Source organism: Saimiri boliviensis, chromosome 19 (genome assembly GCF_048565385.1).
Source record: "Saimiri boliviensis isolate mSaiBol1 chromosome 19, mSaiBol1.pri, whole genome shotgun sequence".
Classification (NCBI taxonomy): domain Eukaryota; kingdom Metazoa; phylum Chordata; class Mammalia; order Primates; family Cebidae; genus Saimiri; species Saimiri boliviensis.
The window spans coordinates 34,454,284-34,470,120 of NC_133467.1; the positions used below are offsets into that span (position 1 = coordinate 34,454,284).

Genomic DNA, 15,837 nt, shown 5'->3' on the forward strand with positions numbered 1-15,837 from the left:
CTAACTAAACCAAGTGACAGCCAAAATCGTGAGTCAGGAAGCAGGCTTGAAGGTCAGGGCTTGAGCTGGGGCCCTTGGGCAGGAGCCTCCTGAGTGGGCCTAGGGGAGATGGGTAGGTGGCTGCTGCCCACCTCTCCATGCCAACATGGATGTGGCCGCTGTCAAAGGAGTGGAGGAAGCCCTGGACCAGTGTGGACCACTGCAGGGCAAAGGCGGCCAGGAGGAAGGTGAAGCCCACGCTGCTGAAGCCGTAACGCTGCAGGAAGACCATGAGGAAGCCAAAGCCCACGAAGACCATGGCATGCACGTCCTGGAAGCCTGCGGTGGGCAGAGACAGGTGGGGCACTCGGGCGCTGTTCTAGCCATGGCCCATAAACCAGTCAGCCGCCCTGCCAGTGCCCCTGGCTCTCACCAGCCAGGGCTGCCTTGAGCCGAGCCTATAAAATTCCCCAGGCATGTCAGGGCCTCCCAGCCCGGAGCCACCTGCGCAGAGCTGGCCAGCTTGGAGCAGTCGGACCCAGACATCCCTGCTGTCCTCAAGCCAGAGCAAGGGAGTAACGCCTTCTGCTCTATTCATTTGCCCCGTCCTGGGTCTCTTACAGCAGACCGGCTGGAAGTCCAGCCTGTGCTCTTTCCTGCTGCAGTCCATGCTCAAAATTCTGCTAGCTACAGGCTTCTTTTCAACATTTCGTCTCTGCTAGAAAGCCCTTCTTGACATCCACCCTTCATCTCTCATACTTCAGAGACTATACCTCTTTCTTTTGAGGATTTTTTTTTTTTTTAAAGACGGGGTTTCACCGTGTTGGTCAGGCTAGTCTTGAACTCCCAACCTCAGGTGATCCACCAACTTTGGCCTCCAAAGTGCTTGGATTACAGGCGTGAGCCACCACGCCCGGCCCTAGGATTTTTAAGTTATTATCGATATTAGGTGTCTCGCTCAGTCATCCAGAGTAGAGTGCAGTGGCATGATCATAGCTCACTGCAGCCTCAAACTACTGTACTCAGCCAATCCTCCCACTTTGGCCTCCTAAGTCACTGGCACTATAGATAAGGCCCATTGTGCCCAGCTATTTAAAAAACAAAATTTAGGAGGCCGGGTGCAGTGGTTCATGCCTGTAATCCTGACACTTTGGGAGGCTAAGGCGAGTGGACAGCTTGAGGCCAGGAGTTCAAGACCAACCTGGCCAACATGGCGAAAATCAGTCTACAAAAAATACAAAAATTAGCTAGGCATGTTGGCGCATGCCTGTGATCCCAGCTGCTTGGGAGGTTGAGGCACAAAAATTGCTTGAACCCAGAAGGCAGAGGCTGCAGTTAGCCAAGATTGTACCTCTGCATTCCAGCCTTGGGTGACAGAGCCAGATTCTGTCTCAAAAAAAAAAAAAAAAAAAAAATTAGAAAATAGCTTTAAACTGTTAACAGAGACGATGTTGGAGAAAAGGAATCGAAGAAAGAAGGGACAAGGGTGCCTTGTCGCACAACTTCAATGCAAATGATGCCCCCTGGAGTTGTGCAACATGGTGACCCTGGGAAGGAGGGTTTTACTTTTTAGTTTCTTTCTATAGTTTGAATATTTTAACTTTTTTTTTTTAACGCGGATTAAACATCTCAGGAAGTCTTACTTTCTAGATTAATTACTTGAAATTTTTGAAGAGTCGGCCGGGCGCGGTGGCTCACGCCTGTAATCCCAGCACTTTGGGAGACCGAGGTGGGTGGATCACGAGGTCAAGAGATCGAGACCATCCTGGTCAACATGGTGAAACCCCGTCTCTACTAAAAATACAAAAATTAGCTGGGCATGGTGGCGCACGCCTGTAGTCCCAGCTACTCGGGAGGCTGAGGCAGGAGAATTGCTTGAACCCAGAGGCGGAGGTTGCAGTGAGCTGAGATCGCACCGTTGCACTCCAGCCTGGGTAACAAGAGCGAAACTCCGTCTCACAAAAAAAAAGAAAAAAAAAAAGAGTCAATGAGGTTTATAGGCAGGAAGATTTGGGGCCTTTTCTGTGTGGTTTCTATTCTGTACCACTCTGCAGGAAAAGCTAAAGCGATAAAAATAACAGGTAAGGCCGGATGCAGTGGCCCACATCTGTAATCCCAGCGCTTTGGAGACTGAGGGGTGAAGACTGCTTGTGGTCAGGAGATTAAGACCAGCCTGAGAAATATTGTGGAACCACCCCCCACCCCCACCAATCTGTATAAAATAATAATAATAATCTGCTTGGCATGGTGGCAGGGAAGCAGAAGGATCACTTGGGCTCGGGAGTTGGAGGCTGTAGTGAGCTATGATCACATCACTGCACTCCAGCCTGGGTGACAGAGTGAGACCCCATCTCTAAAAAACAGTCACATAGAGTAATATTAAAAATGAGCTAAATGCAAACAATTTGCTTTGGTGATTAGCTTGTTCTGTAACTGCCCCCCTCCCATCTATTTGTAAACTTGTAAATGAGATTTAAATCATCCTAGTCTGATGCTCCCCAACCATCTGGTCCTGTTTGCTTTGTCTTGCTCTATATACTATGTATACAGTAATACCATGCTATATTTTTTACCTTAATCAAGAAACACCAGAGAAAGCGTGTCATGAGCACTGTAATTGCATTTGTTGTAAATAGGTTACTGAGAAATGAGCTATTATCACCCTAAATCCCAATTTTATAGCTTCATGTGAACACTTTGTTTCTTTTTTTTAAGACAGTCTCGCTCTGTCACCCAGGGTAGAGTGCAGTGGTGCAACTGCAACATCCGTCTCCCAGGTTCAAGCGATTCTTGTGCCTCAGCCTCCCCAGTATCTGGGATTATAGGCATGTATCACCCCACCCAGATAATTTTTGTATTTTTAGTAGAGATGAGGTTTTACCATATTGGCCAGGCTGGTCTTGAACTCCTAACCTCAAGCGATCCACCCACCTCGGCCTCCCAAAGTGTTGGGATTACAGGCATAAGCCACCACATCCAGCCGTGAAAAATTTCTCTTAGAACTTAGTGCTAGGAAATGTTACCTTCCCCAGGAACCAGTCTGCTTTCCCACCTTCAGGCCGCTGAGGTGCTGAGCACCACAGACCAGGCTCTGGGAAGGTAGCTGTCATCAAAGCAGCTAGTCTGTGCTGTCACAGAGCAAGGAAGACAGACATGGAAGAGTGAAAGCACTGCACCTGTGAGGCTCCCTGGGCTGCCTGGAGCTCAGAGTTCCACCGGAATCACAACTGCACAGCTGTAGGCCCCGTATGTGGCTCATTGTGTATGCTCCGCTTCTCTGCTTTGCTTTCTATTTTTTTTTTTTTTTTTTTTTTTTTTTTTGAGACCGAGTTTCACTCTTGTTACCCAGGCTGGAGTGCAATGGCGCAATCTCAGCTCACCGCAACCTCTGCCTCCTGGGTTCAGGCAATTCTCCTGCCTCAGCCTCCTGAGTAGCTGGGATTACAGGCAGGTGCCACCATGCCCAGCTAATTTTTTGTATTTTTAGTAGAGACGGGTTTTCACTATGTTGACCAGGATGGTCTCGATCTCTTGACCTTGTGATCCACCCGCCTCGGCCTCCCAAAGTGCTGCGATTACAGGCTTGAGCCACCACGTCCGGCCCTGCTTTGCTTTCTTATACACATGTTTTGCTTGTAAATGACTTCAAATCAAGGTTGATAATAAAGAAAACAGGATAGACCCGATGGTTTACACCTGTAAGCCCAGCACTTTGGGAGGCTGAGGCAGGTGGATCATGAGGTCAAGAGATTGAGACCATCCTGGCCAACATGGTGAATCCCCGTCTCCTAAAAATACAAAAATTAGCTGGGCATGGTGGCATGCGCCTGTAGTCCCAGCTACTTGGGAGACTGAGGCAGGAGAATTGCTTGAATCTGTGAGGCAGAGGTTGCAGCAAGCCAAGATCATGTCACTGCACGCCAGCCTAGGCAACAAGAGTGAAACTCCGCCTCAAAAAAAAAAAAAAAAAGAAGAAAGAAAGAAAGAAATTAGAGGTCTGTAGCTGCCAGCACTAGGGTTGGGACACTAAATGTCCCCAACCCTGCACTGCTTCTCCTGACCTTCCCACTTCCCAAATCACCCAGATCTTAAAACAGTAACAGATGAATGAATAAAGAAAATGTGGTATATGTATACAATAGAATATTATTCAGCCATGAAAAGGAATGGAATCCTGTCATTCATGGCAACATGGATGGAACTGGAGGAAACTGTAAGTAAAATAAGCAGGGAGAGCAGCAGGCGGCCTTGGAGGGCTCTATCTTCTCTCCAATCAAAGGTGCATGGGGCTGGGCACAGTGGTTCATGCAGTAAGCCCAGCACTTTGGGAAGCTGAGTTTAGAGGACTGCTTGAAGGCAGGAGTTTGAGACCAGCCTGGGCAATGTTCCCACTCATATGTGGAAGCCAAAAAAAAAGTTGGCCGGGCATGGTGGCTCACGCCTGTAATCCAAGCACTTTGGAGGCCGAGGCGGGCGGATCACCTGAGGTCGGGAGTTCAAGATCAGCCTGACCGACATGGTGAAACCCCGTCTTTAAAAAAATAAATAAATAAAAATAAAAATAGGCCGGGCACGGTGGCTCAAGCCTGTAATCCCAGCACTTTGGGAGGCCGAGGCGGGTGGATCACGAGGTCAAGAGATCGAGACCGTCCTGGTCAACATGGTGAAACCCCGTCTCTACTAAACATACAAAAAAAATTAGCTGGGCATGGTGGCACATGCCTGTAATCCCAGCTACACAGGAGGCTGAGGCAGGAGAATTGCCTGAACCCGGGAGGCGGAGGTTGCGGTGAGCCAAGATCGCGCCATTGCACTCCATCCTGGGTAACAAGAGCAAAACTCCGTCTCAAAAAAAAAAAAAAAAAAAGAAAAATAAATAAATAAATAAATAAAGTTGCTCTCCGCTGGGCGCGGTGGCTCACGCCTGCAATCCCAGCACTTTGGGAGGCCGAGGCTGGCGGATCACCTGAGGTCAGGAGATCAAGACCAGCCTGACCAAAGTGGTGAAACCCCATCTCTGCTAAAAATACAAAACTAGCCGGTGGTGTTGCGAACCTATAGTCCCAGCTACTCAGGAGTCTGAAGCAGGAGAATCACTTGAACCCGGGAGGCGGAGGTTGTGGTGAGCCAAGATGGCGCCACTGCACTCCAGCCTGGGCAATAAGAGCAAAACTCTGTCTCAAAAAAAAAAAAGAAAAGTTGCTCTCATAGGAGTAAAAAGTAGAACAAAGGACAATAAAGACAGAAGAGTAGAGGGAGGGGGAATAGGGAGAGATTGTTAAGATATAAAATGACAACTAATTACATCTAAGATAGAAGGATGAGTTCTAGTGTTCTTTACCCAGCGATCCCCAAACTTTTATGCCAGGAACTGGTTTCCTGTAAGATAATTTTTCCACAAATTGTTGGCGGGGGGGTGGCTTTGGGATGATACTGTTCCATCTCAGATCATCAGGCATTAGATTCTCATAAGGAGTACACAGCCTTGATCCCTCCCATGCACAGTTCACATAGGGTTCAGGCTCCCATGAGAATCTAATGCCGCTGCGATCTGACAGGAGGCGGAGCTCAGGCAGTGATTCGTCTCTTGCTGTGTGGCCCTGTCCTCACCGGCCAAGAGGCTGGGGACCCTATAGCACTGTAGAGTGACTGTAGTTAACAATAATACATTATATTATTTCAAATAGGAGGAGGATACTGAATGTTCCTAACACAAATAAATAATAAATGTTTGAGATGATGGGGGGAAAAATAGAGAGGAAAAGGCATCACTTAAAGCTCAGCCTGCACCCTAAGTTCTTTCAGGCTCACTGCCTGGCTGCTTTTCCCCTTGCGCAAGCAGTGAAGAGAATCCATGTCCGTTCTGGTGCTCAAGGACAGCCAGATAACGAAGGGCGCTGGGTCAAAGAGCTCCTGACCATGACATGCAAAACCTCTCCAGAACTTGTCTTGTGTGGTGTTAATGTTTATGTCTCCCACCCCGGCTTTGTTTGGAATCAAAACTCAAGGCTCTGGTCTTTCAACTGGCGTCTGAACATCAAGAAATCTCCTTCTCTGGGAACATTCCACAATAAGAAATTCTTTTTAGGCTCTGAGAGGTGAGGGGCTGTTCCAGCTGTAGGTGGAGGAAGAAGATAAAGCAAGCTCTCAACATCCCCTTTAGAGGATGCTTGTGAGGGTGAGACAGAGTGTGATGCCCACCCCACCCCACCTTACCCCCATCAAACCTATGCACTATTTTATTTTAATTATTATTTTTTGAGACAGAGTGTCACTCTGTCGCCCAGGCTGGAGTGCAGCAGCGCGATCTCTGCTCATTGCAACCTCTGCCTCCTGGGTTGAAGTGATTCTCCTGCCTCAGCCACCTGAGTAGCTGCAATTACAGGCACATGCCACTATGCCCAGCTAATTTTTGTATTTTTAGTAGAGACGGGGTTTCACCATGTTGACCAGGATGGTCTCGATCTCTTGAACTCGTGATCCACCCACCTCGGCCTCCCAAAGTGCTGGGATTACAGGCTTGAGCCACCGGGCCTGGCCAATTTTTTTATTTTTAATAGAAACAAGGTCTCACTTTGTTTGTTGCCCAGGCTGGTCTTAAACTCCTGGCTTCAAGCAGTCCTCTAACCTCAGCCTCCCAAAGTGCTGGGATTACTGCATGAACCACTGTGCCCAGTCCCAGGCACCTTTGATTAGAGAGAAGATAGAGGCCGGGCGTGGTGGCTCAAGCCTGTAATCCCAGCACTTTGGGAGGCCGAGGCGGGTGGATCACGAGGTCAAGAGATCGAGACCATCCTGGTCAACATGGTGAAACCCCGTCTCTACTAAAAATACTAAAAATTAGCTGGGCATGGTGGTGCGTGCCTGCAATCCCAGCTACTTAGGAGGCTGAGGCAGGAGAATTGCCTGAACCCAGGAGGCGGAGGTTGCGGTGAGCCGAGATTGCGCCATTGCACTCCAGCCTGGGTAACAAGAGCGAAACTCCGTCTCAAAAAAAAAAAAAGAGAGAAGATAGAGCCCTCCAAAGCCGCCTGCTACTCTCCCCACTTCCCTTGCTGCCTCTCCACACTCCAGCTAGATAGCTCCTGGACCACACAAGATGATGGGAGAAGACAGCCGTTAAAGCTGGGGCTTTGGCATCTAGCAGAGCTCGACTTAAATTCCAGGTCTGGGCCTGAGAAGGTGACTCACGCCCATAATCCCAGCACTTTTGGAGGCCGAGGCGGGCAGATCACCTGAGATCAGGGGTTCAACGCCAGCCTGGCCAACATGGTGAAAGCTTGTTTCTACTAAAAAATCCAAAAAAATTAGCTGAGCATGGTGGCGGGCACCTGTAATCCCAGCTACTCAGGAGGCTGAGGCAGGAGAATTGCTTGAACCCAAGAGTGAGCCGAGATGATGCCACTGTGGTCTAGTCTGGGCAAGAAGAGCGAAACTCTGTCTCAAATTAAGTGGTGGGTCTTGCCTGTAATCCAAGCTCTTTGTGAGGCTGAGGCAGGAAAACTGTTTGAACCTGGGACGTCGAGACTACAGTGAACCGTGATCATGCCTCTGCACTCTAGCCTGGGCGACAGAGTGAGACCCTGTTTCAATTAATCAATTCCAGGTCTCCATGCCTCCTTCTGACCCTATGACCTTGGACAAGCCTCTGAGCCTGATTTCTCATCTGTAAAGTATGGATATAAAATATGATAGGCAAGAAGAAGCAGGGGGAGCTGGTAAGGCTATCTCCCCCAACTTCCCCACCATCCATCCCGCCTGCCTGGTCCTGGTCACATCCCTCATCCCCCGCTTCTTCCAAGAAGATCCTGATTCCATTGATCCTAAATCCCTCTCTCTGCAAGTAAGGTCTCTGAGATGTATAAAAAAAAGAACCGGTCCATATTTTTTCAGAACACTTTCCCAAGTTTGCTTCTGTGGCCCTTTAGCTCTGGCTGTTTGTTATTTTTCCATCACTTGCTTTCTGGAAGAAGAGGCTTGTGGTGTAGGGGAAAGGCCACAGACGGGGAATCCAGAGACCTGGTTCTAGCCTGGCTCCTTCTGTAACTTGCTGGGTGACTTGGCCAGGTCACATGACCTCTCTGGTGCGCTCTCTCTCTCTCTCCCTCTCTCTCTCTCTCTCTGTCTGTCTCTCTCTCTCAGCATCTGAAGGGGTGAACCAGACAGGCTCTCAGCGCCCTTCCAGCAGAGAAAACAGACGGACCCGCAGATTAGCCATGTCATGGCATTGGCCAGTCCTGGAGCTCAACGACAGCCACACGACTCCCTTTCATCTCCCAAATCAAAGGGCAGTGGCCACACCTCCCTCTGGCCCTGACCCCTTCGCTTGGACACAAGGACAGGTGAGGAGCCGGCTCATCAAAGTCCCAGGCTCTAGGGACCTCGCACCTCCCTCTTCCCCAACCGTCCCCCACAACAGTATCCAAGTCCACAGGAATGGAAACCTAGGGCCGAAAAAGAGGTAGGAATCCCACCTCTTCTATCCCTCTTACAGCAATTCAGGGACAAAATGCTGTCTGTCCGAGGGGAGCCCACCATTGCAGCACAGGGGCAAGAGGCTGGACACCAGGGAAGGCTTTTTATAAGGAGGGCTTCGAGGGGAAGCAAGTCAGGGGTTTGTGGCAAGCAGCCAGGTCAGACCCTTACATAACAGCTTACTTCTCTCAGACTCTTGACTGTTCCCTCCCGACTCCCTACCCTTCTTTTTCAGCCAGGGCTGTGGATGAAATATGGGGAGGGAGGAGCTGTAGCCTCTTCTGCCTAGGGTGGGTCACTTATCCTCGCACCCGAAGTCCAGGTTTCCACCTCACCCTCTATATCCTCAGCCTTTTGAGCTTCATATTGTTGGGTCTAGAACAGGGTGAGGTGGGGATAGCCTGCCATCAGCTCTGCATACAGAAAGTCAGATAACAGGGCCTGGCACAGTGGCTCATGCCTGTAACCCCAGCACTTTGGGAGGCCAAGGCGGGCGGATCACCTGAGGTCAGGAGTTTGAGACCAGCCTGGTCAACATGGTGAAACCCTGTCTCTACTAAAAATACAAAAATTAGCTAGGCATGGTGGCGGGTGCCTGTCATTCCAGCTACTTGGGAGGCTGAGGCAGGAAAATCACTTGAACCCTGGAGGTGGAGGTTGCAGTGAATCAAGATCATGCCATTGCACTCCAGTCTGGGAAGCAGAGTGAGACTTCGTCTCAAAAAAAAAAAAAAAAAAAAGAAAGAAAGAAAGAAACAAGAAAGACAGAAAGAAAGAAAAGAAAGGGTAAGAACAGCTTGCAATTTTTAATTGGAGACTTTCATACTCTAGGACTTGTTCGAATGTATCTCCTTCAAACTGAGGCATCCTTTTCCCCCTTGCTCAGATGGGGAAAACTGAGGCTTGGAGATACCTGCCCAAGTACTTGTGATAAACTCTGGGAGATCTGGTGCTCTTGGTCCCAGCTGCCTAGGGCCTGAATTACAAGGCAGGGTACCCAACTTTGAAGGTGAGGCTCTATTCCCATGGGGCTGAGAGTGGGGGTGGGAAGTTAACTCTCTCTCTCTCTCTCTGTTGAAACTTGTCAGCAGGTAGGTGACTTGTGGGGTAAAAAGCTTAGGATGCCTGAGTTCTAGTTGTAGCTCTGCCACTCACATGATGGGTGATCATGAACAATTCACAATCCCTCTGAGACTCAGCTTCCCCCTCTGTGAAATGGGCTAATGAACCTGCCATGCTTCCTCCCAGGTCTGGGGGCTGCTGCTCCATGATTAGCAGGTACAGGGTGCCTCATTTTCTTTCTTTTTCTTTTTTCTTTTTCTTTTTTTTTTTTTTTGAAATGGAGTCTCACTCTGTCGTTGCCCAGGCTGGAGTGCAGTGGTGCGATCTCCGCTCACTGTAACCTCCACTTCCCGGGTTCAAGTGATTCTCCTGCCTCAGCCTCCCAAGTAGCTGGGATTACAGTTGCCCGCCACCACGCCTGGCTAATTCTTGTGTTTTTAGTACAGATGGGGTTTCACCATGTTGGCCAGGCTGGTCTCCAATTCCTGACCTCAGGTGATCCACCCGCCTCAGCCTCCCAAAATGCTGGGATTACAGGCGTGAGCCACTGTGACTGGCCGGTTGCCTCATTTCTCTTTGTCTCTGAAAGGATCAGCTTTGAGGGACTGGGAAAGAAATTCCTGATCCTACCTGGTCTTGGCTGCCTACATATGTGGGCGACTTATACCTAACACCTGCCATTATGGCCTCTGGCATCCCCACTCCTACCTTCCCTGCTCAGCAGGATTCTCTTTCCCATGCTCAGGGTGGAGCCCCTAGGAAAGGCAGTCTCTGGGAAAGCCCAGCAAAGCCCAATTAGGCCAACTGGGACATGGTTAAAGCTGGGGCTCTAGATCTGGCTTCGAATCCTAACTCCCCCACTTGTGACCGTGTGACTCTGAATCAGCCACTTCATCAAGCCTCAGTTTCCCCACCTTCGTCTATCTCATAGACTAAGTGAGATAATGCGTATGTACCAGCAGGGTACCCTGGATCACAGCAGGCACTAGTGAAAGGGTGCGATTTTAAACCCAGAGCCCCTCCACCTCAGAGCCAGAGGGCTGCCCAGCTAGATGCGGGCACCCAAATGCCCCCTCCCAAGACACCGGAGGGTCTTTGCAAAGCTTGAGGGTCTTCGCTTCCCGCGCGCCCTCACCCCGCACTCACTTGGGTAGCGAAAGTAAAATTCATTGTCCGCATTACTGTGGTTGCCCCGGTGCCAGAGGGAAGCGTCGGTTTCGTGGTTGTAGCGGACGAAGACAGCAAAGAGGACGGCGGTGGCGCCCTGGAGGAAGAGGCACAGCAGGGGCAGCTGCAGTCGCCGGCTCGCGGAGCGGCTGGGAGACCCCGCCATGGCTGTGGGCTGCGATCTCGGCTGGCGCTCGCAGGCAGACGATCCCCCGCGGCGGGGCAGGTTTCGCGGAGCCCCGCCCACGGACGCCCCGCCCACGGACGCCCCGCTCTCACCTGCTGCCCGCCCAGGGCCCCGGGGGACAGGATCGGGGCGTCCGGGGTCCTGGACCCTTGGCCCGAGGTGGGGCCAGGACTTGGAGGAAGGGAGTCGCACAATCCTGGCGCTGACCCTAGCATTGTTCCTGTGCCAGGTCCTTGGAAGTGACCCTGGAAACGCGCCGTGTGTTCTGCCCTGGTAGGGCACAGCTGTGAGCCCTGGGTGTGAGAGAACCTGCATCCTCATACATGATGTTACTTTAGAGTGTCTCCCAAGGAATAAGTGGCTCTTAAAGACCCTGGTCTGGGCTGGCTGTGGTGGCTCACGCCTGTAATCCCAGCACTTTGGGAGGCCGGGGCGGTCGGATCACCTGAGGTCAGGGGTTTGAGACCAGCCTGACCAACATGGATAAACCCCGTCTCTACTAAAAAAAATACAAAATTAGCTGGGCGTGGTGGCACATGCCTATAATCCCAGCTACTCTGGAGGCTGAGGCAGGAGAATCACTTGAACCCGGGAGGCGGATGTTTCAGTGAGGCGAGATGTGCTATTGTACTCCAGCCTAGGCGACAAGAGCAAAACTCCTTCTCAAAAAAAAAAAAAAAAAAAGCCGGGTGTGGTGGTGTGCGCCTGTAATCTCAGCCACTTGGGAGGCTGAGGCAGGAGAATCGCTTGAACCCAGAAGATGGAGGTTGCAGTGAGCTGACACAGTGCCACTGTACTCCAGACTGGGCAACAGAGCAAGACTTCATCTAAAAAAAAAAAAAAAAAAAGACACTGGTCTGGCCCCTCTAAGGTTAACACAAGAGAGGGTTGGGGGTTATACAATCTTTTTTTTTTTCTTTTTTTTGTGAGATGGAGTTTCGCTCTTGTTACCCAGGCTGGAGTGCAATGGCGCGATCTCAGCTCACCGCAACCTCCGCCTCCCAGGTTCAGGCAATTCTCCTGGCTCAGCCTCCTGAGTAGCTGGGATTACAGGCATGCATCACCATGCCCAGCTAATTTTTTGTATTTTTAGTAGAGATGGGGTTTCACCATGTTGACCAGGATGGTCTCGATCTCCTGACCTCGTGATCCACCCGCCTCGGCCTCCCAAAGTGCTGGGATTACAGGCATGAGCCATCGCGCCTGGCCTCAATCTTTCTTTTCCTTACTGAAAAGCAGAGATGGAGAACAGAGATAAACAGTGCTCTCCAGGCACTGAAGATTAACCAGGCTGGGGACGTCTGGGCCTGGAGTCCCTTAGATCGTTCCAAGCCTCCTCCCCTTCTAACCCCGAATCTATACCACACCACAGAGAAGCAGGCTGGGCAGGGGCCACACTGACAACCAGGTTCCCTGCATGCCCAGTGTGGATGTGAGAGGGCCTGGGCTGCCTCTGCAGCTGGAGCGGAGGGAGACTGGATGCAGGGAGGGCTTCTCAATTCCAAGTCCAGAGCTCCTTGTTACAAAAGCAAGACTGGCATCCACTGGGGAACCTGGTAGACAGACATGGAGGAGACAGACATTTATTGAACCCTTACTGTGAGGCAGACTTTGGAGATGAACCAGATAGCCCCTCCCTCCAGGAACCACTGTCTGGTGTGGAGACAGACGCTTAGGAGGAAATTTGATTACCAGTGGGATATGCAAGCAATCCAGTCAAGAACAGAAACTAGAGGGGTCCAGGAGGAGGCGCTGCAGAGGCCCCAGGGGTAGGGGTAAGGGAGGGGACTGAGAAGGAGAATTGCTTCCTGAGAAGGTAATGAATGCGTGAAGGTGATCTGGAAGGACAGCCTGTGAATTGTGAAGAAAGAAGAGACATTACGAGAAGCGGGACTGGCCGAGCCCAGAGACTCATACCTGTAATCTCAGCACTTTGGGAGGCCAGGGTGGGCGGATCACCTGAGGTCAGGAGTTCAGACCAGCCTGACCCACATGGAGAAACTCCATCTCTTCTAAAAGTAAAAAAAAAAAAAAAAAAAAAAAAAAAAAAATTAGCTGGGCATGGTGGCACATGCCTGTAATCCCAGCTACTCGGAAGGCTGAGGCAGGAGAATCGCTTGGACCTGGGAGGCGGAGATTGTGCTGAACCAAGATCACGCCATTGCACTCCAGCCTGGGCAACAGGAGCAAAACTCTGTCCCCACCTCCAACACAAAGAAGTAGGGCCAACACAGACAGGGCCTGGCAGCGTAAGCATCCAGAGTGTTCAGGAACTGAGGCTGCTGGAGGGTGGGGGTGGTGTCAGGAAGCCCTTGAAGGCCAGGCTAAGGCACAGGGCCTCTACTCAGAGTGTGCTGGGCCACTGAAGGGCTCTAAACAGGTGTGGAACCCCGGCACTATTGGTCCTGACACCTGACTGGCTGCTGGGAGAGGAGGCCCTCTGTCTACGCTGCCGCCCATCCCAGGCCCGCCTGCATGGGGGAGCCGTTGTGTGGAAGGAGCTCGAGGGTGTGTGCGATGGTGTCCCAAACCCCAGCCTGAAGGAAAAGCTGCCACTCCCATGAGTATGGCCTCGGTCCCCAGGGGCCAGCCACTCCCCGGGACAGACGCAGGGTAGGGCTCCTTCTCAGGAATGGGCAGGGATGGGGTCAACAGTAGAGTCCCTAACCTCCTCCTTTTCTTTCCTGCTGCCCCTTGCCCCCAGCTCACCTCTCCCTACCGCCCCTCAAAGGCTGCAGCCTCTGGTGCAGCGTGGACTCTAGAGGACAGTTGGGTTCTAGGTGTCCAGTTTCCCCCACTCAGGTGCCAGCCAGGGGTCAGACTCTGGGTGGCAGACTCTGGTAGCACTGCTCCTGGCTGGCCAGGCAGGCTTTCTGGCCCTCAGTGGCCTCTGTCCCAGAAAGACTCTCTGTCCTTACTGGCTCAGCAGGAAGCTTGTTTTCTAGCCCTTCCTGGGGCAAGGCAGGATATCAGGTCAATATCCTTTGGATAATGATTCAGTAACTGGAGGCTCCACCCAGGACCAGCCTCCTGCCCCAAGATTCTGCCTGAGTCCTGTCTGGGGGTCGGGGGTTGCTCAGGGCTGCCCAAGCAGGGATTAGTCAGGCCTGGGATGGGAAGAGCCTTCAAAAGCTGCAGAACCAGGGAAAACCAGGAGTAGGCTAGGCCTTCCCGGCGTCTGCTGTGAACTGCCTCCCTGATTCCAGCCTCCTCCAGCTCTTTGTCACCTGCTGTTGCCCTTAGTCTCTTAATTCCTCTAGGTCTCTGATTCTCTCTCCTCTATTGCTATGGAGAGAGAATGGAGAGGCTTAGTCCATGGTTTCCTTTTGGACTGTGAAGTGATGTCAAGGTCCTTGGTCCTCTCACTGCCTCCTCTGGCCCTGGTAGCTCTGATGGAATAGTGAGGGGCTTCATCTCTCACTCCTCCTTCCACTCCAGGCCTCCTCTGAGAAGCCCCTGACTCTGCCATCAGCTCTCAATCTGCCTGGTCTGAGATCTTTCCCTTCTTTGACCTTCCATCTCCAGTTTCCAGCTGGGACCAGCTGAGCGCCAGAAGGGTGGCCAAGGGGAACCGGTGTCTGCTGCCTGCACCGGCCCAGCTTGACCAGTTTGTCCCTGGGGACCAAGTATCTGCGGTTACTGAGTAACTCGGGGCTGCTCAGAGCTAACCTCTACCAGCGTCAACTCCCAACCTCCTGCTCCCTCGGCTCAGGAATCCCAAAAGCCACTTGGCTCCTTTAGTTCCATGAAGCCACCCCCGGTGTTTATGGTGGAAAAGAGAGAGAAATAGCAAGGCAATAGGAAAGACTCCTGTTCATTCATTCATCCATTCATCCAACCATCACATCTTTACTATATGACGCTGGGCGAGTAATTGAGCCCTCTTTAAGTCTCATTTTTCTTATCTGTAGGAGTAATAATAGTTCCTTTGTGGAAGTATAAGAATTCCAAATAATTGATATAGATCACTGGCATTGTTGTAAGCATTCAACAGATGTGCTAATTATTATTGTTCTGGTTGGCTGAGCAGGAAGGGCAAATGGGTGGCTGGCTACAATACACTACGGGGTGCATGGTGTCTCTGAGGATAGGAACAGATGGAGGAGGCAGGCAGAGTCTTGATGCAGTCTCCTGTCATTGACTGGAGGAAGGTGGCATCAGGGGCTGGAGTCTAGGACAGGCACATTCAGGAAGGACCATTAGACCAGCAGCAATTTTTTTTTTTTTTTTTTTTTTTTTGAGGCTGGGTGTCACTCTGTCACCCAGACTGGAGTGCAGTGGTATGATCACAGCTTGGCTTACTGCAGCCTCAACCTCCTAGGCTCAAGTGATCTTCTCACTTTCAGCCTCCCAAGTGAGTAGCTGGGACTACAGGCACGTGCTACCCTGCTGGGCTAATTTTTGTATTTTTTTGTAGAGATAGGGTTTTTCCATGTTGCCCAAGCTGGTCTCAAACTCACAAGCTCAAATGATCCTCCCGTCCTGGCCTCCTCAAGTGCTGCAATTATGTGCCCAGTCCATAACAACTCTTGAACAGAGATTTGGAAGAAGGTACAGCCTTCCTTCATTCAACAAATGTGTCGAGTGAGCTCCTACTGTTTGCCAGGCACTGTGCTAGGCTCTGGGCATCCAATGGAACAAGATATAACCCCTGCTATACATCATCTCCACCCACGGCCTGGCACAGCAGTGTGGGAGGAGACGGGATGGAGATGATGAGATGGGTCCTCAAGGTCTGGCAGGAGCTGTTGGCTCTGAGCAGCTTGCGGCTAGAACAGAAGCAATGGAAAATGGAGTGCAATGGCGTGATCTCGGCTCACCGCAACCTCCACCTCCTGGGTTCAGGCAATTCTCCTGCCTCAGCCTCCTGAGTAGCTGGGATTACAGGCACGCGCCACCATGCCCAGCTAATGTTTTGTATTTTTAGTAGAGATGGGGTTTCACCATGTTGACCAGGATGGTCTCGA

General features: G+C 51.2%; 1 protein-coding gene across 1 annotated transcript in view; it reads right to left on the reverse strand.

Moving 5' to 3' along the window:
* Positions 1-15,837, reverse strand: part of LOC101029937 (ammonium transporter Rh type B) — a 34,747-nt gene that overhangs the window by 7,711 nt on the left and 11,199 nt on the right. Inside the window, exons 1-2 of the mRNA XM_010348461.3 lie at positions 10,663-10,909; positions 132-318 (exon numbers count right to left, since the gene is read on the reverse strand). Coding sequence (XP_010346763.1) covers positions 132-318; positions 10,663-10,849 — 374 coding nt within the window. The 5' untranslated portion in view covers positions 10,850-10,909. Of the gene's footprint in view, positions 1-131; positions 319-10,662 lie in introns of the transcript that reaches the window.